At 46.2% G+C, this 21,360-nt stretch overlaps 1 protein-coding gene across 1 annotated transcript in view; it reads right to left on the bottom strand.

Moving 5' to 3' along the window:
• Window positions 1-775: 775 nt before the first annotated feature.
• The window catches only part of LOC115557414 (E3 ubiquitin-protein ligase rnf213-alpha), a 33,739-nt gene continuing 13,154 nt past the window's right edge, over window positions 776-21,360 (bottom strand). Inside the window, exons 27-68 of the mRNA XM_030375232.1 lie at window positions 21,110-21,291; window positions 20,859-21,014; window positions 17,171-20,773; window positions 16,959-17,083; window positions 16,724-16,837; window positions 16,512-16,636; window positions 16,296-16,418; window positions 16,145-16,209; window positions 15,837-15,990; window positions 15,604-15,742; window positions 15,186-15,377; window positions 14,939-15,069; window positions 14,679-14,836; window positions 14,375-14,581; window positions 14,058-14,245; window positions 13,760-13,880; window positions 13,546-13,646; window positions 13,268-13,450; window positions 12,968-13,134; window positions 12,341-12,443; window positions 12,109-12,223; window positions 11,714-11,909; window positions 11,339-11,535; window positions 10,964-11,086; window positions 10,768-10,878; window positions 10,443-10,685; window positions 10,185-10,260; window positions 10,056-10,090; window positions 9,788-9,891; window positions 9,440-9,596; window positions 8,742-8,916; window positions 8,150-8,244; window positions 7,264-7,515; window positions 6,050-6,182; window positions 5,828-5,911; window positions 5,558-5,738; window positions 5,010-5,211; window positions 4,817-4,894; window positions 4,284-4,481; window positions 2,310-2,399; window positions 1,888-2,066; window positions 776-1,710 (exon numbers count right to left, since the gene is read on the bottom strand). Of these exons, the coding sequence (XP_030231092.1) occupies window positions 1,551-1,710; window positions 1,888-2,066; window positions 2,310-2,399; window positions 4,284-4,481; window positions 4,817-4,894; window positions 5,010-5,211; window positions 5,558-5,738; window positions 5,828-5,911; window positions 6,050-6,182; window positions 7,264-7,515; window positions 8,150-8,244; window positions 8,742-8,916; window positions 9,440-9,596; window positions 9,788-9,891; window positions 10,056-10,090; window positions 10,185-10,260; window positions 10,443-10,685; window positions 10,768-10,878; window positions 10,964-11,086; window positions 11,339-11,535; window positions 11,714-11,909; window positions 12,109-12,223; window positions 12,341-12,443; window positions 12,968-13,134; window positions 13,268-13,450; window positions 13,546-13,646; window positions 13,760-13,880; window positions 14,058-14,245; window positions 14,375-14,581; window positions 14,679-14,836; window positions 14,939-15,069; window positions 15,186-15,377; window positions 15,604-15,742; window positions 15,837-15,990; window positions 16,145-16,209; window positions 16,296-16,418; window positions 16,512-16,636; window positions 16,724-16,837; window positions 16,959-17,083; window positions 17,171-20,773; window positions 20,859-21,014; window positions 21,110-21,291 (9,521 nt within the window). The 3' untranslated portion in view covers window positions 776-1,550. The remainder of the gene's footprint in view (window positions 1,711-1,887; window positions 2,067-2,309; window positions 2,400-4,283; window positions 4,482-4,816; window positions 4,895-5,009; window positions 5,212-5,557; window positions 5,739-5,827; window positions 5,912-6,049; window positions 6,183-7,263; window positions 7,516-8,149; window positions 8,245-8,741; window positions 8,917-9,439; window positions 9,597-9,787; window positions 9,892-10,055; window positions 10,091-10,184; window positions 10,261-10,442; window positions 10,686-10,767; window positions 10,879-10,963; window positions 11,087-11,338; window positions 11,536-11,713; window positions 11,910-12,108; window positions 12,224-12,340; window positions 12,444-12,967; window positions 13,135-13,267; window positions 13,451-13,545; window positions 13,647-13,759; window positions 13,881-14,057; window positions 14,246-14,374; window positions 14,582-14,678; window positions 14,837-14,938; window positions 15,070-15,185; window positions 15,378-15,603; window positions 15,743-15,836; window positions 15,991-16,144; window positions 16,210-16,295; window positions 16,419-16,511; window positions 16,637-16,723; window positions 16,838-16,958; window positions 17,084-17,170; window positions 20,774-20,858; window positions 21,015-21,109; window positions 21,292-21,360) is intronic.

The raw sequence follows: 21,360 nt of genomic DNA, 5'->3' as shown, positions 1-21,360 counted from the left end.
GGGCTCAGGATTTGTAGTCAGTGCGCCCAAATATTGAAATGGTTAAACCTGCACTATGTAACTTTTCCACTAGAGCTAATAACTCTATTAAACAAGAATCTACAATTTCAGAACTAGAAAGTTTTCAAGAATAATACGCCGATCTACAAGTCGATCCATACAGTGAGTTGTTCACGATAAAGCATTTTCATTTGATCTGATAAACCTTTTGACATTAACAGTCATCTGAAAATGGTGCAGCCACAACTCAAGTCACAGAGGCTGCTGATAATGATCAGCCTACATAATGCAGGTTAACACCCTTCTATTAGATTCCACTATCTACATCCATCTGGCTGGGTCTGAGGCTGCTATGGGTTGCTTCGTCACACTGACTGGACACTAACCATCTAGAACTGCTTGATAAGGGCTAACGTGTTTTTTTCACCCCGCATGAGAATACATTAGCATCAAGTGAGCATTTTGTTGCAAGCTCATCCATGCTTCCTCTACTTTACTTAGAATGTTATTTTGCTTTCCGATGAAAGTTGCGCACTTTCCTTGCACATCTTTCCATTTCGTTAGTAGCGTACGTCTTGTGTTCCCGTGACTGCATGTTGCACGGCTCTAATGAAAAGCGACAAATTAAAAGACACCGATATGCAGTCCCTCACCCTTTTCCTTTCCTCCCCCAGGAATCCATCTGTGCCTCCCAGTTGATGGACGAGGGCTTAATGTTGATCACTGTCGATGCATACATGCATCCTCAAATTTAAGGATAAACGAGAAATGCTGGTTATAGATTCAAAACGAAAGGTATTTTTATTCTGATGACCAAGTCTTGTATTGATTACAGGTTTGAATGGGTTAAAATAATGCATTCATTTGGTAAGAATAATAGTCAACCAAATAAATCACCCTAAGATTGTTCACAAGGAACATATACAGAATAAGTGATTATATGTTCAACCAATATTTCTCTATATGAATGAATACAAATAGAAAGTAATATATTACCTGATTGACAATTTGCAATGTGTTGAAATAAGGCTCACATTTGTCATAATAGTAATAAACAAAACATAAGTCACCCTAACGTTAACAATGAACAAAAACAGCAAAGGATTGTCTCAGACAATACATCAAAATGATAAGGAAAAATAAATGGAGCACAATGAGTTTCTCTTCAATCTCAGACATGTCTATGTGTATGATTGACTTGCATGAGGACATGTTTTTCCTGAGCCAAGACAATAAGACAAAAATTCAACATTATTTAAACAGAGGTCCACACATTGTAATACTGCGTAGGAGAAGAAAATATTTTGCCCACAAAACAGCTCACAGTGCAATTGTCCAGCAAAACAAAAAATTAACGAACTAATCTTTCTTAATTTCTAACAAAATATATATTGGAAGCTCTACCAGTGACACGCTCCTGGGATTGCTTGCTGCAGATAAAACCAACCACATCTCTCATGCTTTCTCTTCCTTTCACTGTTTATCAAAATAGAATGTAAACATTATCTGAGCTGTTCTAGGACAGATCTCCCTGATCGATCATGTCAACATCAAGATCTCTGACTGCTGTTCTCCTGTTTGAAGACCACACTGAACTTCCACGCTTCGATGAAGTGAGAGAGGCAGATCTCTTCTGGGAACAAGTCTTCCACCTCAGGAGAAACATCCAGGTCCTTGCGCTCAATGTAGGACACCACCGTGTCTCTCAGCCTGAAATGACAAGAGGCCGTTATTAAGAAAGCACACCACGGATGTATCCACTCAAGACCTGGAAAGCAATGTCAAATGTCTTACATTATCTACAGACATACACACACAGTAAATGAACGCATAGATACAAATTTATCTAGAAAAATAATTAATCCAGGGGCGTCCCGGTCCGCTCACCCCCAGGCCGGTCGGTACTTGTCAGGGGCGTGGGGGTTCTTCAGCTCCAGCACGAGGAACTCGTGCATCTCCAGCAGGAAGCCTTCGGCGACGGGCTTCACAAAGAACCCTGACAGCAGCCTGCGATCCTCGTCGCTCAGAGGCTGCTTGTAGGCCCCGGGGAACGCCGCGAACGGATCCTGCACACATGCCGTAGTATATCATACAAATATACAAAACTAGCTTAGTAATAAATGTTTGTGTTCCAGCTTATACTCTTATTGAATGCTTATATTTATTCAATATCCTTCTATTTTATCCGTGTTGTTTAGCAACGTAACCATGAATCTAAAAACGAATGAATCTGAAGGAACCGATCCACAGGACTTTCTCCCACCCCCTGGTGTGGTGTGACGTGAGTCAGGGCTGGACGGCCGCCTTACCCTCTTGAGCCGCATCATGTTCTGGGACTTGAGCGAGGTGAGGAGCTGCCACAGGGCCACACAGTGCCTCAGCCGGCACACAGTCAGGGCCTGCAGGGACGGAGAGAGGGCCACCACTCAGGCTCCATCATGAGCGAGACGCCTGACCTCACTGTATCTGTACTCACCGGAGGTCAGGCCAGGAATCCCTCAGCAGACAAACAACCACCATTACATCCACCTAATTGACCTGCTTTTAACCGGTAAGTGGACCCTTGTACTTGGACATGTTAGACAGCTTTCGTCATGCACTTGATTGCTGTCCTGTACATGTATAAGTAATACCTGCACTGTCACCTTGTGCCATGTGAACCAAGCTCCTCAAGTTATAATAATAATAATAATTAATGCTTTATTTTTGAATAGGGACAGTGCACATTAATCAACATTGATGTTTAAACATCTTTGTAAACATGCCGGATAGGGCTGTAACGAAACACAAACTCACGATTCGGTTTGTATCACGATTTTTGACCCACGGTTCGATACATCCCACGATTTTTTGAAATTTAAAAAGCATTTTATTTAAACAACACTTATACCAATTAACTTAATGTAACATTTAATAACAAATAATTTGGAACACTGAACAGATTTGAACAGAAAGAATACTATTAAAGTATAGCTAAATGAATAAAGAAATAACGTGTGGGAGGATGCTTTTTTCAACTGTTTGGTTGGTTTAGTCAAATATCCTTATTAGCACTTCTTATTAGGCTATGTAGCTTAAATAATGACATAATCAGGCCGTATAGAATGCAACATGTTTAATAGCCTAACTTTCAATAGATGGAGAAAAACCTGAATGTCATGAACGTCGCAATAACGAGGCGTTACGAGTAGCATATGTGTGTGCGCCAGAATATCAATGTGCGTATGCGTGTGTGAGTGACGTCAGCGAGTGAGTGGACGAGCGAGGAGAGCGAGCGGTAGCGCGTGTGTCTAGTGAAGAAGCGAACGAGTCCGGTAGAATAAAGTACCCATCCTGTCAATAATCGGTGGCCGCTTCATTCCGACCTACAAGCAGACAAACTGCCAGTCAAATCACACAAAACACTAGAGACAAGATCACACAGGCCCCCTCTGGATAAATGTCGTTCATATCGCATATGAGCACTTCGACGGCTGTGGAGAAATGCGATCCTCCGTAGCCACGGAGGATTGCAGTCGCATACTTACGGCATCGATAGGAGGGGGCGCTGTCAGCAGAATATTATTTAGACAAATTATTAGCAAATTTCAATCGGACAATTTGACCGCAGAGTTAGAAAGGGCGTATCGCGCTTCTGCCTTCTCACACCGCGAGACAGGTTCGTGGCTTTGAGTATCGCGATTTTCGGTTTGATACGCGTATCGTTACAGCCCTAATGCCGGATTATAGCAGGGCTGCTAATTTGCATCCGTAGTCCCTAATAAAATAAACAGACAGAAGAGACAGCAGATAGATAGATATATTTGAATACAGTATTTTTTTTATCATTGAATTTTGAAGGAAAAGCGACCGACTAGAGGTCAAAGAGCAAGTTGGGACATGCGGGCAAGAGGACGGATTCATGACCTTTAAAGGTCCCATGGCATGCCACCAGCCGTTTTGGAAATCGGACCCTTATGACATCACAGGTGGGCGTGTCCACGCCCACCTGTGATGTCATAAGGGGCCGATTTCCAAAACGGCTTGTAACGGCTAATCACACTCACACCTGGTGGCATGCCATGGGACCTTTAAAGCTTTTAGTAAGCGTTTAGTTTGAATGTGTCTCTGCTGGACTCGTAACCGCTGGCGGATCAGTGCCCTGAACCACCACCAGGAGTAACGGCAAAGTGGCTCCCCTCTGCAAACCCCCACCTGATAGCTGTGGCATCAGGCTGGCCCCAGCCACCAGAGGGGTCGCGACGGACAGACAGACAGACAGACCGACGGGCCGACGGGCTAACCTTGAGGACGTGGGGGGCCGTCTGGTCCTTCATCTGCAGCACCTCCTCCAGGTAACAGGACAGCTGCATGTGGGGGTCCCCCCCCGTCATGGCCAGGAAGCCCAGGGCCACCTCCACCGTGGTCAGGGCCTCGCACACCTCGCTGTACGACTGCAGCTCCGCCGCCAGGCAGGACGCCATCAGGCTCTGGAGGGCTTCCTGTTGGGACGGTCGCCGTTAGGGTACTAATGAACGCCGTGAGGCGTGTCTTTTATCCAACGCGCTTTACAATATCGCCTGACATTCACCCATCCATGCACACATTCAACACACAGCGACGGGGGAGTCAACCACGTGAGGCGACAGCCGGCTCGTCGGGAGAGGTCAGTGTTGGTTGGCTTGCTCAGGGACACCTCGACACTCTAGGAGGAGCCGGGGGCTCAAACTAGCAGCCTCGCGGTTTACCAGCCATCCCGCATTCCCTAATGCCGCCCCAGTTCAGAAGTATCAGTGCGCTTCAGCCGCTCATCTCAAGGCGCCGACGGTCCTCTCACCTGCTCCACTTTCTCTTTGACGTCCTTCAGAATGATCACGTAGTCCCGCTCGTGTCTGTTCACCAGGGTCGGAATGCCCTGGAAAGACGAGCAGGAAGTCAGCATGGGGGGGGGGGGGGGGGGGGGAGACGTGTTACAGAGGGGACGGCGCCGTTGGCCTGTGTGGTGTGGAGTCCCGCCTCCCTCGACTCACCTGGAGGGTGATGATTGGCCGGCCCTGCAGGAAGTGGGTGAGGACCTGCTGCTGGATCTTGGCCAGGTCGTACTCGTGCAGCGTCTCCTTGCCTCGCTCCAGGCTGTACTGGCTGTTGGCGAGCACCAGCGGCATCAGCTCCTGGTCCAGCTCGTAGCGGATCACCTGCTGGTCCGTCAGGTCGGCGGGGCTCACCTCGTAGCTGGGCGGGAGTTCAAAGTTCAAAGTTCAAAGTCAGATATTTTGACGTTTACAAAATATGCGCAAGACAACTAGAGGAATCAAAAATGGCGTTTCTCTCTGACCCACGGTGCAATACGTAGAAAAAGAGAAAAGTAGATCAAATGAAATAAAATAAGTAACATTTACAATAAATAAATTCTAGAGGAGATGGTTAAGAGATGTTCACTGCCTCTCTCTTGTGACAAATTTCGATCTATCTAATATTGATACACGAGCCCTTCTGGCATGCTTCAGGGCAAGAAGGCATGCTTAGCCATCCAGCAGCGAAACACGCCCTCTCTGGCGTGTGCCAACAGCGCCCCCACCTGGTGTGTTCTCCGGTGTGCTTGTCCACACATTTGATGATCTCGTTGTGCAGGGCGATCAGGTAGCTGACCAGGGCTGTAGAGCACAGCCCTGGGCCCTGTCTCCGTGGCAACAGCACCGTGAGGTCACTGTCCATGTCCAGGTCTTCTTCGCACAGCTCTGCCGGGATCTTAATCTCTCCTGGAAGACAACATAAAGAGTTACGACCATTAGGTAACTTAGGAGTGAAGGTAATTCACCCGTTACTAAACAGACTGATTTGGGTTTACCATTTGTTGCCAAGGAAGCCCTGAGTTTATTCCAGGTGGCCAGGAAGATGGTGATGCATCTCTCGTACCAACCTCTGAGTAACACTAGTTAAAAAAAGTAAGAAGAATTAAAGTCAACGTACGCAAAGTAGGCATAGGCAAAAGGCCATGCAATCTTAGTCGGTATTAGTCATTTGTATTAAAATGTGTGTTTTTGTGCCGCTGACAGAACACTTTCAGCACCTGGTTTCTGACTGTTGAGGAAGTCGCCGATAGTTCTGAAGGGCAGGTCGCTGATGTTCTGGAACTTCTTCACCAGGTCCTTCTGGAGTGTTAGGATGTCTGGAAGGAACTTCACGAAGCGCAGCTCCGCCTCCTAACGCAGCAAGACACCACATGCACAAGCGTTTGGTGCTGTGACAAGCATGCTTATCGGTATTGTTGGCCAATCCGTGTTGTCTAAACAGGTCAATAGTAGTAGTCAGTGGCATCCCTTGGGGTGCCCTTGCAATACCACTAGCAACCACCAGAGATCCTAGTTCCTTTGGTGCCCAGGAGGCCCATACAACCACCAAGTAGTCTCACACGCTTATTAAATTAACCTATGGTAATTCTTTGGTGATAATAACAACCATACCTCTTGGAGCTCTACAGGTCGTCTGACTTATAGCTGTTTATCGACCATCTTATTGTCATAAAAATAATCAGTCATAATATTAATAATTTGTTCCAACAGAAAATAACAGCAATCCTTTTTGTTATCTCACAAAACCATTTGTATATTACTAGAGAGAATCTAGGAACTAGTAAGTAGTAAGTAAGTTTGTTAGTAAGAGATAATGTGAACCCCTCCACATGACAGGTAGTAAGTTTGTTAGTGATAATGTCGACCCCTCCTCATGACAGGTAGTTAGTAAGTTAGTGGGTTAGTTAGTGATAAAGTCGACCCCTCCACATGACCGGTGGTTAGTAAGTTAGTTGGTTAGTTAGTGATAATGTCGACCCCTCCCCATGACAGGTAGTTAGTAAGTTAGTTGGTTAGTTAGTGATAATGTCGACCCCTCCACATGACAGGTAGTAAGTTAGTTGGTTAGTTAGTGATAATGTCGACCCCTCCTCATGACAGGTAGTTAGTAAGTTAGTTGGTTAGTTAGTGATAAAGTCGACCCCTCCACATGACCGGTGGTTAGTAAGTTAGTTGGTTAGTTAGTGATAATGTCGACCCCTCCCCATGACAGGTAGTTAGTAAGTTAGTTGGTTAGTTAGTGATAATGTCGACCCCTCCACATGACAGGTAGTAAGTTAATTGGTTAGTTAGTGATAATGTCGACCCCTCCACATGACAGTTGGTTAGTAAGTTAGTTGGTTAGTTAGTGATAATGTCGACCCCTCCACATGACAGGTGGTTGGTAAGTTAGTTGGACAGCAGATTAGTTGGGTGGTGAGCGTCGACTCACCCTCTGGAGGAACCTCCAGAGGAGGGGCAGCGTGTCTTTGCCGTCGTGCTGCTCCACGATGTGCGTGAGGCTGAGCAGGGAGAGCTCCTCCCTGCAGCTCCACACCGCCTGGCCGTGGATCAGGGAGCCGCGGCGCAGGGAGGCCAGGAAGAGGCGCGGGTCCCCGAACATCAGCTTGAAGACGGGGTCACAGGACACACGGGCGTCGGCCCGGACCAGGTCGTTGGCCTCCTTCAGCCGTCTGTCCAGGTGCTGGAGGAAGGGGTGTGTGGACGCACGCACACACGCGTACAACACACACACACACACACACACACACACACACACACACACACACACACACACACACACACACACACACACACACACACACACACACACACACACACACACACACAGTTACGGAGGGGGTTTACAGACCCATTACGTCCTTGCGGACCCTCCTTGCGGACCCTCCTTGCGGACCCTCCTTGCGGACCCTCCTTGCGGACCCTCCTTGCGTCAGCCACAGGGGCCTGACGTGCGCCTCCCAGAATTGGTCGCCTTGCGTTGAGGCAATGCAGCAGCAAGGCCTGTGATTGGTCTGCTCATTAAAACCCAACGCAGCATCAGAACAGGTTCACGCCTGCGTCGGGAGCGTCTGCGTGGTCATTGCGTTGCGTCGACGTTGAATCCTAATCGAGCCTTTAGGCCTCTTTGAAAAGCACATATCTCCCTGTCTAAAGGGTTCTGGGTTTGAGGTCAAGCCCCTAAGTCAGAAGTCTCCCTGCAAGCATCTTTGAGCAAGACACCTAACCGCTATCTTCTCCTTCAGGACGTGGATCTGAAAGAAATGCTCTGGCTAACAGCTTAGGCAAAAATGACAGGTAGTGAGATAGTAACATACCTTCAGTTGAGGTATGATGATGGTGTTGCTGACGGACATCTCCCAGCCGTTCCTGTGGTCTTTGGTGGAGAGATGGTTGTCGTAAGGATCGGGCCCTGAGAGGAGAAGGCAGAAGTTATAAAACAAACGCTCATGTTAGGTAGACTTAGCGTTTTGAGTTTTTGTTCTGGACAAATGTCATTGACAAATTGTCAAGACGGGTCTCTCTAGGTCAAACATGTGAAATGTACGTGGTACGATTAAGAGTCAACCAATTATAACTTAGGGACAAAGTTAACCAATCACAGAGAAGAAAATAAACTGCAATGACTGGTGATTCCCCAGAGAAGGCAATGTTTCCCAGGTGACACTCTACTAATACAAGTTCCTCAAATGTAACCAAAGTTCATCAGAGGTCCTATTTCTTAACATGGACACAAGGACCCCCCCCCCCCCCCGGGCTATTTAAACGATAACAAAGTGAATATGACCTTTTCTTTATTTCTGTGCTTTTCGTTTGTTTTTCTGTAACATGTCTGTTCTCATTACGATGCAAAAAAAAAAAAAAAAAAGAGTAAAATAAAAATGTCCTCCTCAAAGTGAACATCCTTACATTGTTGAACCTGGTGAGGCTCCAGCAGGCCGCAGAGCAACAGGTGAACCGTGTGGATGGTGTCGTCCGTCCCCTTCCCCAGAGACTTGGTCAGATGCTCCATGTCCTTCAGCAGGTGGGCCAACAGGAAGGCTCCTGGATTAGCCACCGGAGGTTTGATGATCTGAGCGATGAGCTGCAAAAACACAGACCGAGGTGGTGTTTGATGATCGATTGTTGTCGATCGATGTTGCTATTATACCGGCGGATAAATGACTCTTGCGCCCGACCCAAATCTAAAAAGGGTTGCCCTGAAGTAGCCTAATTACCCGTAGGAGTGGTTTGGGCGTAATGTGCAATAAACCAATGAGAGTGCCATCTCACATCCCCTTTAAGAGCCATGAGCGAATTTGAACCTGACAAATTGATATTTTGACAACACGTTTACAGTTGTTTACAGTTGCGCAACTGCTTTGTCGATCTGTAAGACAGCACCATGCATCATTTCGCCAACACGCCTCTCAGGGCGCAAGTTTAGTCGCGCAGGTTTGCTGGGGGGGAAAATCGGCTTTGCGCCGGGTTCAAACTAGCAAAGATACACGCGTCGGTGTAGAAAGTAAATTGCGCTGACAGGGCCCAAAGAAGCGTCTGTCTGATCCCACTGGCCTGGGTTTGAACCCCATGCATGTGGTTGGAGGTGGGGCCTCCGGCTACAGTACCTGTGGGTTGATGCTGGCTCCATACAGCATGGCCATGTGGGTGAGCATGCGCACCAGGGTGAAGGGCCCCGGGGACATGTTCTTGGTGTCCAGGGTGTCCGGGTTGTCCCTGCGCACCGGGTCTCCGAGGACATGGCCCGTCTGGGTGCGGTCGCCCCTGGGGAAGGGCACAGGAAACCCCAAATAAACTGTTGGTGTATTGTACATAAGGGTGTCCTCCCCCACGCATGCATGCAGGTATTGTAAGGCCACTGAAGGACACACACACACACACACACAGACACAGACACAGACACACACACACACACACACACACACACACACTTTGCATTAGTATGTCACACTTACTGCGCTGCTTGAGCAGCAGTGAATCCAGCCACAGGTCTGTGCTCGTTTCCTCCGATGGCCGCGCCGCAGTCCGGACAACGGCTTTGTTCCATGGGTTGACCACACTATTAGAAGTAGCAAAAGCAATTATGAGCGCCCGAAAAAAATACCAGAGAGATGTTTTGCCTTGAATTTCCCTGCTGCTTGGAGGGATCTGAGAACACAGTCTGAACAGAGGTGCATTTTTTGGGTGCGTGGTTAGAAACAAACAAGCCTGAGCTGTACACACCTCTCCGATGGTGCAGGGGTGGTTATTTGGACAATCTGTTGGGAAAGGGGAAAAAAAAAAAACAGAATTAAAGTCTTTAACTGACACCCATGTACACATGAGAGTGTGGAGCTCACGTCTTTGACTTACAGTACCAGTGCACCGCTCCCATGGCCTGTTGAGCTACAAACAACATGTCCTCTGGCATGGTGGGCAGGAAGGCTCGCTGCACCAGGAAAAGGTTGAAACAAAGACATTAATACAAAGATTAATATAGTATACAATGAATGTGTTAATATTTGCATACATCAACCAATACTTAATACTACGTGCAAAAATAAAATGTATTAATTGCATTATTATTTAAGTGATGTCTTTAATGCACACAGATTAGCGGGATGCACTCACTTGCATGTTCCCTGTTGACAGGGCCAGGTTCTGAAGGGGAACGAGGATCCTCTGGTTGGCGCAGAGAAGGACCGAGGCCATGTGGACCGTCAGCTCCACCACCGCACAGTGACCCCCGGGGGCCCCGGGGACGGCGGCCAAGGGCCCCAGACGGTTGGCCACCAAGGCCTTCGCAAAGTTCTTCATCTCGGCGCGTTGCAGGAGTCCGCAAGCATCGATGTGAGTCACCAAGACTCGGCATTGCTGGACGGGAAATGTGTACAATGAGACACAGAAACACAGAAGCGAGGAGAATCAAGGATGTGTTTGTGATGCAGGGGCGTACCTCGGGTGTGGGATGGCGACTAGCGTTGGCATTTCCGTAGAGAGAGGTGACTTCTCTGAAGAGGGCCAACAGAAGATACACCGCCTTCGTTTGTGGCAAGCACTTGCACGTCTAAAAGAGAGAGACAAGAAATGTTTCCAGAGTGCATAGTAGTTGACAAGCGGGGGGGGAAACAGCTTCAGCGATGCTCTGTTACCTCGTACGCTTTATCCAGCACATCCACTTTGCCCTCGATCAGCACTGTGGCCAGAGCATCTCGAATGGTCTTGTAGTCCTCTCCGCACACGAGGAAATGATCAATGGCGCTGCCTTCTTCACTCTTCAAGAGACAACGTGAGATAGCATTGCGTGTATCATATTATTATGATGCAGTTCCAAGTATAACAGCAATTACAGTCGGACAAAATGGGATAGATCGCTCTGAATAAGAACGGCTTGCGGAAAAATGCTTTCGATGAGGAGGAAATTGAAAAAATGGAATGACTAATAAGCAATTACATTATGTGGAATTACTCCTCTCCAAGTGGATGGACAAAACAACTGAGCATGGTCGGAGGTCAGAGACCAGTACCTGCTGGAGAACTTCTTCAGGGAAGAGCCAGTGCACAGCCTCCACTTTGAGGAGACTCTGGACAAACTCCACGCCCTGTTGAGTGCAGATCTTGCGGATCAGGTAGACGCGGAACCAGTCGTTGTTGCTCTGAATGCACAGCTTCACCACGGCGTCCAGGAAGTCTGTGATGGAGGCCTGGCCTTCACGTTGGATTCCTTTTGTGCAAAACATTGAAGAGAACGCCAGCATAATAAATGAGACGGATTAGGGGTGGGAATCTTTTGGTGTCTCAAGGCTCGATTCAAGGCAAAAAAAGAACAGTCAAATCGACAGACGAAAACAATTTGCGGTTGTTCCGTGGATCATTCTCTTCGTATGCACGAGATCACACACCTTCCATTTGTTGTACCAGCAGAGTGGCGGCCATGTCCAGGCCCATGCGCACCCTGGCCACCTGCTGCAGATGCTCTACAGTAGCGCTGTCTTGGCATGCTGCACGCGTGTAGCTGGACAGAAAGACCCTCTCGTCCTGCAGGTAGGCCTGTTGCGCGGCACCGGAACGGAACTGCGTCCGCTCAAACATGGAGTCCTGCAAGGAACAAAATTGGGAGAATATACTGCTTTGTGAAATAGGCTCCTATCCCAATGTAGGTGTGAATCCTGTCGTGGTTGTACAGCGAATCAGTATATTTTAAAAACAAAACAAATATTGATTGAAAAGCATACAAACAGGCAAAAATAAAACCAAGGTGAAACAATTCAAAGCAGATGTATGCCCCCATGCATACCTCCAGGCAGTTAATGTACATGGAGTACAGTTCGGTTTTATCAGTCGGTTCCAAGATGAGGCTCTTCTCCACTTCGGTCAGATGCTGCTGCAGGTAGCCTTTCACCTGCTCAAAGCTATAGAACAACATTTAAAAGATGTTATGGAATACATCAAATGACAATGTTGAAATCATCTGATTGGCGCTTTGCTCAACGATTTAGACAGACTAGGACCTCTCCTCCTGTACTCACCTGAACTTCAGCAGCAGTTTGAGGACAAAGGAGCGCACCACTGGGTTTTTGTCCACAGACTCGTCAAACGGCGAGAGGACCTTGGTCAGAATTTGTCGATCCCCTGGGCAAAAGGACATCATCCAATTAATAAATGGACAATTTAAAAAGAGATTAGGAACACCAACAGCGTGATGTCCAGAGTGATTCTCAGGGGCTGTTAGGGGTTAGGCATCTGGCTCAAGGATGTCCACAGGTAGAGCATGGACATCAGGGATGAACCCAAAGCCTTTACTGGGTGGCTTTCCCTGGGTGTATAACACTCTAGGCAAGTCAAGTCAATTCAACTTTGAATAGGCCTTGATCAAAGTTAACCTTGGTATACATGTGTTATTTTGCCTTGGTGAACTTTTTTGCCTCTTGGACCCTTAATGTCCATTAGGAAAGATATAGCTGTACAGTGACATCTTTGGACGAAATTTTAAAATCTTGATGAATTTGGAATTAAACAACTCATCTGAATCTGGATAAGACAGGCAAAGGCGGTTTACAGATATCCTTGCGCATCCCTTTCAGGAATAACGCAGGAACACCCTGGCCACTAGAGTATCCTACCCCCAAGATATCAGATGAGAAACAGCTGGTTACCTCTAAATATGGGGAGGGGTTTGGCCTCCAGCATGAGGAATGACAGCAGATGGAGGACGATGGCTGAACAGGGCGGGGTGTTGTCCTTGAAGCACATGGTGGAAACCAGGTCTATGAAGAAAGCATTGCACTGCTTCCTGAACTTGGCATGTTGATTGGTTTGAAACCTAAACAGAAGAAGAATGACAGAGCAGTTCAGCAATGGTATAAGGCATTATTAAGAGTTCACAGACAGAGGAAATCCATGACCAACATTTGAGGTACGTGAAGGCCTTATGGGTTTTCTAAACATGATCATACCTTAATTCCTCCGAAGGCGTTGTGGAGAAGTCTTCAGGGACAGGCTGCATGCATAAGGGACAGTACATCTGACCAGGGCCCAGCCATTTTTTGATGCAGGCCACGCAGTAGATGTGGTCACAGGGCAGGCTGAGGGGATCTTGAGGGTCCATCATACACACAGGGCACCGTTGGGGGCCAAACCTGAGAGAGCAAACAGGAAGTGTATCAGATCCAAGGTCCTAGAACAATACAGGACTAGTCAATGCAGTCCAAGACGTTGCAAGATGAGTCCATACCTGAAGATGCCCTCTACCACTTTATCTTTGCAGGCTTTGAGTACACCAATCACCTCCTCAAACGCCTGCCGCTCTTTTAGGTCTGAATTCCTCTCCAGGATCTTGGAAGAAGAGCAATGACAATGTATGTTAACAAATGGGATTTCATGGGATTATTGCATGAAGTGATTCTATTAAAAAAAGGAGTGTGTCTGTATGTTCAGTCCACACTAACCTGCCCAAGAACTCTCATGTGGTCCAGAACCAAAGGCTTCAGATTCATCTCGGCCTCCTCATCACCCAGCAACATGTGCTCCACAAACAGCGACATGGTAAAAATGCGGTTCCACCCATTCCTAAACATAAGAACATTATAAGAAGTAGAACCTCTGTCAAGACCACCCTCCAACATTAACAAACATAGTAGATATTACTATTAGACAGATCAACATGTGATCTTGCATTACAGCCCATATTCGTTCTCTAAAAAAACAACATATTCATCCTAAATGACAGCAACAAGCAACACTTACCGGACAATGCAGACCTTTGTCTTGCTCATGTCTCCATAGTGCCTCACGCTGTCTTGAGAGCATATCAACTCAATGGGAACCTGGAGCTTTTTCACCTGTCTCAGCCAGGCTTGCCTCTGCCCATCAGTTTCCAGTTGCGTGGGTTCCAGATACTCAACGCAGGCTATTGCAGCATAGATATCAAGAACCTTGGAGCGGGGAAGAAACTGATCAAACCAACATCCGGAAGTCCAATTGCAAGGGCCCATATATCACAAGTATGGAACCAAATCGTGCTTGGAGGGCATAGAAAAACAAGGCAAGTAATTTGGACGTACCAACTCTGCCCCTTCCTGAGCTTGCTGGTTCAGGAGGACCTGGGTAATCCTCGGCTCAAGGTTGACCATCCTGGCGAAGTTCTGCAATCGGTTCTTAAACTCGTGGTAGGCAGCATGGACCCAGGGAAGAGAGGTCCCCTCCTTATCAGTCTCCATTGCCCGCGACTGCATCTCATTAACACAGCAGTTCAGAGCTCTGCGAAGGATCTAAAAGTGGACAGCAGAAGAGTAGAGTTGAAATACTTCAAGAGCTTCAAGCAACCTTAAAGGCAATTAAAATGTAGCCAGGGAAAGGGATGACAACCTGAAGGTTTTCCTGGGACCTGACATTCATCGTCATGGAGATAAAGTCCTGTAGGTATCGCTGGAAAAACTCGGACTGCATCTCCGGGCTTGCTTTCGCGATGGATCGACCGAGGGGAGTCCTCCAGAAGAACTCATCAAACTGACTCTGTGTTTGGCCTGCCAAGAAACAACAAGGTGTGTCAGGAATGGATTGGCTTGTGGAGACCGACATGTCCGCCTCAACAATATACAGAGATGTTCTGTGCTGCATGATGTTACCTTCATGCTGACGAGCATAAACCCAGAGCTCCTCCAGGTAGTCCTTTATCCTCCAGCTGAAGGGCATGATGCAGCTGAGGTTCTTGTCTAGAGCAAAGCAGTTTTGCACCAGGATGCTTCTTGTCGCAGAGCTGTGACAGAGAAAGCATCATATGCACATGCACAATACTTTCCCCTAAAATGCAAAGACAAGATATAAAAACAACATGCAAATCATGATTTATTTTGCATGACTGGAACAACCTACTTGAGATCAATAGTCAGCGATGGCACTTCCAACAGCTTCTCTGCGCCAAAGATGTCAAGCCACAATGTCTTGAGAGGCTCATTGCAGTTGGTGTCAAGCAAAATGTCCAGATTTTGATCTCGGTCGATGACGGAGACCAGCTGGGCTAGGTAAGGAATGACAACCGCCTGGATACGCTTCCATAGTGTGTGCCTGTAAAGCCCAACAGGTTAGAACGGCTGTTTTAAAAGCAGACATTATCTCCTTGGATTGTTAAACTGTTTAGTGCATACCATTATACATCGTTCATTCACTGTACAAAACCAGAATGTGTTTATTTTTTCAGTGGCACTAACCTTAATTATAAATTAATCTGGGCCTTCAAGGCCCATTGGGTGACATTTAAATGATAAAGGACAGACAAATACCCTTGACTGACCTGAATGTTCCTCCTTCCTGCAAGGCATCAATATTTGAGGCCTCCTTTATCACCCAGTTGCTTTTGAACGAATGAGGGTTGACATCCTGGGTCAACAACAAGGAGTGAAGGCGCCTCTTCAAAATCCTAAGAAATTCACCTGAAACATCCACCAAAATGATTATAACTTAGTGTTTGCACAGAAGTCTGCACATATAAATTAAATCTTAAAGAGGCTGCATAGTTAGTTCAACCTCTGAAGTCTTCGTTGTCGTTCAGAAGGGTCAGTAAGATCTCCACTCTTTTGGTACTGCGGTAGCCGTTCTCTACTTGGTCCCTCAGCAGGCCCACTGCACTCTGCACACAGCTACGTACCAGAGCTGTGGTGTCCAGGACGTAGTCCCATCCCTACAGCAGGTAGGTAGGAAGGAAGGAAGGCCGGTGGAAGTTAACCAGAAGTTTAAAGACAACGAGAGTAAACCCAGGGAATAGGGTGTGGTCAATAGTGTAGAGTGTGAGTGCCCTGCCCCTGATAACAACTGTACATCAGATATTAACTTACCAATTGGTTTTCAACTTCTGTGATGTGTTGGAATCCATCAGAATACATTTCATCCTGCTCCATTGCTGTAAACAATCAAAACATTTCATGAGATATTGAAAAAAATATTGTTGAATGGCGAAAGGTATACAGGCACATCGCACATTTTTACCTTCGGGCTTAGTTCGGTTTTCGTCAAACAGTTCACTGATTGTTAGGTTTCGCAGAGCCTTGATATCTGCTACGATATCCTCGGATTTCCGCAGGTCATCAATATGAACCGATTTCCATGGCCCTTTGAAGAATAAAACGGCTCAAACTAGCACTCCGCGGGTGTATTTAAAATGGTACGATAATGAAGAAGTGGTTTGTTTTGTAACCCCCTCACCTCCATGAAAGCCAACGTAAGAAGTTCCCCCTTCCATCCTTGGCAGTTTGGTGATGAAGTAGACAAATATATTGTTCTCCACAATAGCTTGTGTGATCTTGTTCATTTCATTCAGGGATGAATACCTGGCAATGACCAGTACAATTTCTCAGTTCAAAAATGAATCGTTAAAATATTAACAATACTAATAAAGAAATATAGACTTGACCTACTTTGCAGATGCAATAAGATGTGCACTGTGAGATGCTTCATCAAAATCACTCTGAATGATGAGGATCTTGTTGCCAACCCCACAGTTTCCTCCATTTGGAGTTGTGAAGAAAAGCCTATATTGACCACACAATACAGATCATACAATTCAAAATCCTATGAAAGGATCAAGATGATCAGCTAGTCACAATATATCATGTAAAAGATTGAAGGCTAAAGGTGAAAATCAATACAAACCTGATCTTCTTGAGGAAAGACTGCTCTGTTTCAAACTGCTGCAGGGATAACAGCTCCACAGCATGAGGTAACTGCTCCAGTTGTTCCAAGTCTGAGGCTGTGAGAAGCCTGGAGAAAGTAGTCACCTGCAAATATCACTTGAAATCAGCAAAAATGTGCATAGATGAGTTTATATTATAATAAATATTTCCCTTGAACAATTTTTACAATACCTCAGTGAAGGAGGCATGCCAATGGGTATCCTGGTTCATGTGAGCAAGGATGTAGTCAGCCAAACAACTGGTATTCTGCTCTTCAAAGTACACTTGAGACAGTCTTTCACTTTCGACCTTTGGGAGCATTGTGCAATCTAGGCGCACTATTGAGTCAGGTGTGGCACAGTTCAGCAGCACCAGTTCAGATGCTCGCAGTATATCTGCTTCGGATGTTTCAGATGTTTCCAGATCCTGCCTGCTCCTTTCAATCGCTTGAAGAATCACTGAAGCACATGTGTCCGAATGGTAGCCGATGAAGACGTCTGGTGCTTGGTACTTGTACGTCTGAGGCCCCACTGTGGGTTGTTTGCTGAGAGAAACAAACTGCTCCACCCATCTTTCCAACTTCTTCACAGTACTCTTCTGCTCCTTCTTGAGGACAGTGTGGATGTCCAGGTAGTGCTTCTCTAGCCGGTTGATGAGTGGTATTGGGAACTGCTTGTAGACAACCTCCTTTTCCTCGATGACGATGAGTCTGAAGTCCTGATGCACCCTGCATTTGACACGATGGGTTCCGAGTCCAAGGTCTACGTATTTTTGTCCTCCGAGATAGACGTAGTACTGGTTAAGAGCATCATAGAGACTTTCGTAAAGGTTCTGCAAGTTCAGGAGGATAACGGTGCGCCCCGTTTCCATGCAGATCTTCACTCGGTTGATGTTGCGACATATTTGGGTGTACTCTTGATCTTTTGGGAAGCTGGAGCCAAAGATGATTTCAGGCTGATCGCTTTCTGAGAAGAAGGTCTGCTGCAAGATCTGCAGGGCAGCGTAATTCTTAGTCAGAACCAGCAAGTATCTGCACTCTTCCTGTCCGCTCGCCAAAATGTTCTGTCTCACAAGCTCAGTCACGTCAATGCTCTCAAGATTGGGTGCGATTTTAAGCCTACCAGTGAAAACAGAGAGTACGTTGTCATTGTCTTTGCCACTGAAGTTCCTCAACACTGCCTCAACAATTTTCGACCCACTGGGCTTCTGTCGAGTACCTTTGGTTATTGCAAAAATCATCTTGACCAAGCTATAGTAGTCACGTAGACCAAAGAAGCCCTTTCCTTGATTTTGGCAGACATTCAAGTAGGCCTGCGCAAAGGGCTGGAAGAGATCTCTTACCGCCTCCAGGAGCATTGCATCAGATGAGCATATGCCTTTTGCACTCTCAAGGAGCTCTGTCAAATCAGGGTCACCGCGTGAGACAAAGATGCCTCTGTTCATCTTTGCAGGGTCAAGAGCCCAGTTGGAAATGCCGATAAAACCAACTTTCTTGTGAGGCAGTGGTTCATCATCAATGCACCCTTCCTCTAGTAAAGGATGAAGTGTTTTGAGCGGCATTTTAGGAGAGTCTTCGGCCAACCCAATTTCATCCAATACCACAACAGAAATGTACTCATTTAGGTTCTTGCCTTCTTGGAAACGACCACATTGCTTGAATGTGTTAATGATGCCCTCTGGGGTTGAATGAGGGCTACACTGGAAGGACACCAAATGGATTTGTTTCAACTTTTTGAAGAGCTCACTGTGAGCTGCTTGGCCTTGCATTGCATCTGCCACAAGAGTTTTGGAGAGAGATTTTGAACTTCCAGGTTTTCCAACCAAAAATAGGGGAATCCTAAGTTCAATGCATAGGACCATCATGAAGACATTCTCTTTGAGTGCACTGTTTTTTGCAATTGTTTCTCCCATAGGCACCCCACTTAAAAGTAGATCCTGCATAAGTGAGATTTCCTGCATTACTCTGACGGGGGTGCAGTTCATCTTTTTACAGATATTCTGTCTGTATTTCTCTTTTTTTTCCAAGCAGGCATGGTAGCAGACCCCTGCAGCCATGATCAGAGACCAAAGGACAGGGTCTCGAACCGCTCTGTCTCTCTGCGGTACTTCATTCTTCAGCTCCCGCTGTTTTGGCTCAAATTGTTCAAGTTCCGTGAAGAACATGGCGTGGTTCTCATAGAACCAGATGAAGGCTTGCATGCAGCGCTCCACATCCCGCAGACTGACGAAGCTGCACTCATCTTTTCTTTTTCGCATATATCTCTGAGAAGCTGCAAGGACATCTGAGATGATCTTGATGTATTCTCCATTGATTGCTTTGAGTCCAACTACTCTCTGCACAATCTGTTGAATGTAAATTTCCTCTGTGTTGTCATTCAGTTGTCCAAAATCCCACACCAGAGGAATCATACTTGGTGGCAAGGCCTGAACTCTGTAAACTAATTGGCGGAGTGGGATGGAACCAAGCTTTTCATCCGTCTCCTCAGCTCGGACTCGATAACCAAGGCCAGCAGACTCTAGTTTTGTAATCATTTCCTCTGTGTGTTTTCGATAAGGGTTGCATGCTGCTATTATTTGCAATCCACAGTTGGGTGTCAAACTTTCACCTTTCACGGTATGGTCACAAATGATCTCCTTGATGCTGCTGATAGCCTCTGTTGTGTTTGCCTCATCAAAGAACAGGACAGAATCAAAGCCATAGTTTTCTTTGTTTGTCAAAGATATCGCTTCAGCTTCTCTGACTTTGGTGTAGATTATATCTGAACTTGTTCCTCCATGGACTTTGACCAGTTTCATGTTCTCGGTAGCCACTCCACATCTTTGCAATTCACACAGATATTTGATGAGCCTAGTCTTGCCACAACCTGTCTCGCCCATAATAATGACAGGGATGCCACACCTGAATCGCATGTGGATTGCCAAAATTTTGAGGATGTTGTCAGTTGTGAGCTCATATGTTTCGTCGGGATCAAGGGGCCACTGGATTCCAAGGACATTGCAGATTCTTTCAATCTTTTCCCCTCTTGGTAGTTGATCAAAGTTGATGTTGAACGGAACTCTCTGTAACGTTAGGCCATCAAACAGCTCCTTAGTCATGATGTCTTTCTTTATTATCCTCTTGGAAGTGGGGTCGATGGCATCCACAAAGTTATTTACATTAGGCTGAAGATGGAAGCCAATGAAGGTCATGGACTCATGGTCACCGTTGAAGAAGATGTATGGGTGTGATTCTGACTCCCATCGCTTCCTGATCCGAAAAGGGGCCAAATCCTCTTCACGCAGGCCACTCGCGTCAAACTGAAGTCTTCCAGGACTCTGGTCAGAGATGCTGAGTGATGGTGTGGCAAAGTCCTTCGCCATTAGAATCATGAAGTCAACAACGAAGCTCTTGAATCCTTTCAGAGTGTCACCAACTAAATCAAAGTCACAAAAAACAGATGTCTCACAGTTTTTTAGCTGGAGGTTTAGAAACCAGGAAAAGTTTCTGATCTCTGCCCATGAGGGCTCCATGACTCCACAGAACATGAGGAGCATTTGAAGACACTCCACGTGTGACCCTTCAACAGCATTGTATTTGAAGGTGTCGAGATCTCTGCGGTTATGGAATTGTGTGAGGTATTGATATGGCCTTTGGAAGGCTTCACTCCTGAATTCTTCATCGTCCATCAGTGGCTCGTCAATGTTGAAGAGGGCAGGAACCTCGTTCTTCTTCATCTCTAGCATCAACACTTCTTTAGGTGGTCGGCAGAAGATGTTAGGAAACCAATCTATGAACGAGCCGTCCATAGTTTGGCTCTATACATGAAAAACAAAAGTACAAATGTGAGACTAACATAACAATAACAGGAAGATGTATGTAGCACTTTTTAAAAAACCTTACCTGACGTGAAACATTACTGGGGAGTTTTATTGCTGATCTCAAGATTTCAACGAGATACAACTGCTTGTTGCAGCACTTCCACATCATCCCCTCAGAGTCCATCAGATAACGAAGGATCAGCAATTTAAATAAAAAGTCTTGAAGGCCTTTCCGGACCTTTGCGATGACCGTACATTAAAAAGTTTAGAAAAATAATTTGATTTAATACATTCAATTAAAGTTTATATATTTTTAAATGTAAGGCTACTTACCGATGACGTGACATCTAAATGGAATATTGTCAAATCACTTTTCTTGGTGCTTTCCAGCAGAGACTGAAGGATGGAATTCTCGTCAACCTTTGGTTCAATCAAGCGAATGCATTTTAACACTGATGGCTTTTTGCTCGATCGCTTCAGTTTCCCATGTAGTCTCTTCACATAGAGGGATTTACCTGAGGTGAAAGAAAGGATGTTCTTCAATATAGAGTCAGCTAAAGTATTGGCAGATATGGCGACTGCCA

Source organism: Gadus morhua, chromosome 2, assembly GCF_902167405.1.
Source record: "Gadus morhua chromosome 2, gadMor3.0, whole genome shotgun sequence".
NCBI classification, from domain to species: domain Eukaryota; kingdom Metazoa; phylum Chordata; class Actinopteri; order Gadiformes; family Gadidae; genus Gadus; species Gadus morhua.
Note: the sequence above shows the minus strand (reverse complement) of the source record. Positions and strands in the feature narration are given on the sequence as shown.